Here is a 4,088-nt window from a genome sequence, read left to right as displayed (position 1 = left end):
GTTGGGTTAGACTCCACCATATAACGATATATCAATCGTCGATATTTTATTGGGAAACTATATAAATATATGTTTCAATCGCTTTCCTAGCTAAACGTACCATGATATCACCATATCTTAACAAATAATTAAATTTTTATGTTACATATTAGTGCAAAAGGAAAAAATAAATAAAAATTAAACAAGGTAGTGCGATGTTGTTGAAACCAAAAAAATATAATAAAAAAAAACTTATAATCGATTCATTTATTCTTACTTGAGTTGGTCTTCTAATGATTATTTTTTAATACACTTCAATAAATATGGATGTTCGCAATTTCATTTTATATATACTACAATTTATAGATAATAATAAATTCTTAGATAAAATTTTAATTACCAACAAATTTATTCTTATTCTATTAAATTAGGTGATACGTAAAAAAGCACCAACAGTTAGTTAAAATTTTTAAATTATAAAAAAATTAATATATTAATATATAATTTATCTTAATTATATATATTATATATATATTTTATAATTAAAATTAACTGTTAAAAATGACTAAAATACTAATATACTAGTATACTTGAAAATTTTCGTAACATATATGCAAACTATTAATAAATTCTAGTACTTAAGTTAATGCTGAAGGATAATGATGGAGGACCGGAAGTAAATAAAAGAGGACAATGTTGAAAAATTAAAGATGAAGGACTAGAAAGTTCTGTACTGTACCGAATGGGCGAATGGAAATTAGACAAGTGAGGAAAGATTATTTAGCAGCATTTAAAGGAATCTCAATTGAACATTATTATCCATAATATTATTCTTTTCTGTTTTCAAATAAGTATTTTTTTATTTTTATCTAAAACTAATTCAAAATTTACTAGAATTATAAAAGGTAAAAAATAAATTATAAATTACTTTTTAGACTCTACAATAATAATTCTATTTATTTACTTAATTTATTATTTTTATCACTTATTTATTTCAAAATTGTTAGAGGAATATTTAAAAAGTTAATAAGATTACATTAATTTACTAAATAAATATGTATTTATAAAATAAGAAATGAAACTTAAAAAAAAACTTTATTGAGAACGAATTAAATAATGAAAAATAATTTTAATTTTAATTAATAACACAAAAAATATAAAATGTAATGTAAATATTCTTCTTAAATAATAAATAATCATCAAATAAATAAATAAATAAATAATCATCTTATAGAGGATTATTCCAAATTCCTAAACCACCACTACAAACCAAACAAGAGGCGCAGTCGCTTGATTTGATAGATATGTCATATGCGTGTTTCTTATGGATACGTTGATATGGCTTAATTAATTAATTAATTAGCTACTCCTTGGTCCACCAACTTTGGTCGAGTGAATTAAATATAAGTGATTAGACACAAAAAATGTATTAATGGCTAAATTATTTTATATTTTAATTACTAATTTTATATAAGTAGCTAGTCTCCTAAAATATATATCATTCTGCTTAATGATTTTTTTTGTCTTGAATTATTAATGACTATAGTTGAACAGTAGTAAACTTTGTTAGTTTGTGTAATTATCAGAGGGTTTAACTTGTTTAATTTGTTTTAACTTAGTAACACTATAATATATATAATGTGATTTTACTATAAGGTTTCTTTGCTGCTTTGAAAATGAACAATCCTTTGCACTAAAAGCTGGCATTTGAGAGTCTTATTTGAACTCCCATGCAAACAAACAACATAGGAAACATTGTAGATAGAAATGTATTTAAACTATCTATTTGTTAGCCTTCGTTATTCTGTGTTGTTGGATCTTATCTACCCACTATATATGAAACTGTGATTATCGCTGAAACGAATCTAATTTCGGTCAAGCTAAGTGTGTGTAACGTGTTGCCTAGAATGGGTTTTCCCAAACTTATATTCATGCAATGATTATTCATCTCGTCCTCGTTTCCATTCGGTATTATAATTAATAATTAATTAATTCATGTTGAGAGTTAGATCACATCAATTATATCCTCTAGTTTTCGGCATTATCCCTAATTACAACTTTCCCTATTCATGCATGGCTCGCTGAACAGAATAAGAGAATATACCTTTTATTTAGCCATTATTTTTCTTTTTGGGTGGGCACAGAATATATCTTTTGTATTATTAACCAACAGAAAATTCTTAGTGTTGGTATATTTTGGTTTTCTATTTGAATATCTGGTTTTGGATAAGATTCGTGAACAAAAAGCAAGTGTATATATATATATATATATATATATATATATGATGATGATAGTAACATTCATTAGTAAATGGCAAATTAAGGAGCTAAACCTGTGCATCTCCCTATGCTATGCTCTACATATATAACATTAATTACTTGGCGTTACCTTTTGACTTTACGTATTTGATATTTATTATTGGAAAAGTGTTAGGGATCAGTCACTTTTGTGACTTGTAATCATTAAATAACATCAATGATGTTTTTAATGGAGTGAGATTTTATCCAATGATGTGAAATTACTTATTTTTCTTTTGCTGGTTATATGCTAGCCAAAATTTAATAACGTTGTTACTCCCAAAACTTTTCCTTATTATTATTATTATTGTCTATTACTTACCTCGATCTCTTTGGTTAGTTAAGTTTGTAGTTAGGTTTTTTTTTTTGAACAGTGAGTTTTTGGTTAGGTTTGAATGGGGCAGGGGAGGCGTGATTTGATTGGGCTTCCTATGATGGGTCCAATAAGGCCCAATAGAAAATGAAAGAAAATGTAGGTGAGCGAGTGGTGTGGTGTGGTGTGTCTGACAAGGTTGGTTCTTGTTAGGAGGAGTTGGGACCTCAAAATGTGAAATCAATAAGAAACCCTCTCTCTCTCTCTCTCTCTCTCACTCACTCACTCTCTTCACTCTTTTTCACAAGAAAGAGTGTGTGATATGGTTGTGGTAAGAATGAAGAGAAGAAGAATCATAGCAAGCTTGGGTTTTCTAATGCTAATGGGCGTTGCTGTCTATTTCAGGCTTTGGGCCATTCACTACACCATCTCCTCTGATGACTCTGAGCTCCTAAGGTTACCTTCCAATCCCTTTCTCATAATTCAAGATTCCTGCCATTTTGATTGTAATTTGTGGTTCTAGTTTGACAGAGCAGATATGTGATCATAATATCCCCTTGTTTTGGTTGCCAATTGATGATGTATGCAGGCGACAGTTTGACATTGCTAACAGGGAAGCAATGGACGAATCTGCGGAGTGGAGGCTAAGGTATGACCAGGCTGTAGATAGGGAAAGCAAGTGTTTGCAGGAGCTTCAAGGGGTATGCTATCTTCCTCTTCACTTCATTCCACATTAACATTTTCAACCATCTATGCATCTCTTTGTAATCATTCTCTACTTGTGTATGTGGCAGATTAAGGGTACTAATAATAAATTCAAGATCCTGCAAAAGGTATGCCTTTAGAAAGTATGAATCAAGTTTCATTATAAGGCTTTGTTGTTGTTGTGATATCAAGTTTGTTGTACTTGAGTGCTCTAACATTGACATTCAACCTATCAGGAGAATGCAATCTTGCTTGAAAGGCTGGAAACATTGAAACGTGAGGTTGAAGACCAAAAGCTCAAGTGCAATTCAAGAAAGCATTCATGATGTCAAGTGGACTTCTTATTATCAACTTCTCCTCACCTCAAGTTGTTTATTTTCAACCACTGCTATATAGAGTTATAGAGGATTTCTGGTCTAACGTTTTCACGTCAGAGTCACCAAACAAGAATCCACCAAATGAAAAATATACATGAACCATATACTAATCTTCACACTTTGTTATCATCATGTCATTCTCCTCTGGATTATGCCTTATAGTTTTACATTGTTTTATTTAACTCGGAGAAGAAATAGCAACATTTTGTATGTCTCATGTCTTATCTGTTATGTGTTAGGAAACGAGCGAAAGCATAACAAGAAATTTGACACAAATGATGTAATGCATGTGTTTCGAAATTGATAGAATGCTAAAAATTTGGTGTGTTAGTCAGTCGGCTTATGACCAGAAATTATTAACCTTTTAGAATTTTTGAATAAGATCAAATAAAGTGATATTTTACTATTAAGTATTA

The 4,088-nt window shown here is 29.4% G+C and overlaps 1 protein-coding gene across 1 annotated transcript; it reads left to right on the top strand.

The window, feature by feature from the left end:
* The first annotated feature begins 2,787 nt into the window (after window positions 1–2,787).
* Window positions 2,788–4,088, top strand: LOC130961887 (uncharacterized). Its single transcript, XM_057887923.1, has 4 exons — window positions 2,788–3,046; window positions 3,180–3,291; window positions 3,385–3,423; window positions 3,532–4,088. The coding sequence occupies exons 1-4, from the start codon at window positions 2,913–2,915 to the stop codon at window positions 3,619–3,621; spliced, it is 375 nt and encodes a 124-aa protein (XP_057743906.1). The 5' UTR covers window positions 2,788–2,912; the 3' UTR covers window positions 3,622–4,088.

This window comes from Arachis stenosperma, chromosome 2, assembly GCF_014773155.1.
Source record: "Arachis stenosperma cultivar V10309 chromosome 2, arast.V10309.gnm1.PFL2, whole genome shotgun sequence".
NCBI classification, from domain to species: domain Eukaryota; kingdom Viridiplantae; phylum Streptophyta; class Magnoliopsida; order Fabales; family Fabaceae; genus Arachis; species Arachis stenosperma.
This window is presented reverse-complemented; position numbering and strand designations above follow the sequence as displayed.

Bases quoted from the DNA above. Each gene is read 5' to 3' on its own strand.
- LOC130961887 (XM_057887923.1), top strand. From the start codon at position 2,913: ATGGTTGTGGTAAGAATGAAGAGAAGAAGAATCATAGCAAGCTTGGGT. The intron at 3,292-3,384 runs GTATGCTATCTT...TGTATGTGGCAG, and splicing joins GTTTGCAGGAGCTTCAAGGG to ATTAAGGGTACTAATAATAA. The intron at 3,424-3,531 runs GTATGCCTTTAG...TCAACCTATCAG, and splicing joins AATTCAAGATCCTGCAAAAG to GAGAATGCAATCTTGCTTGA.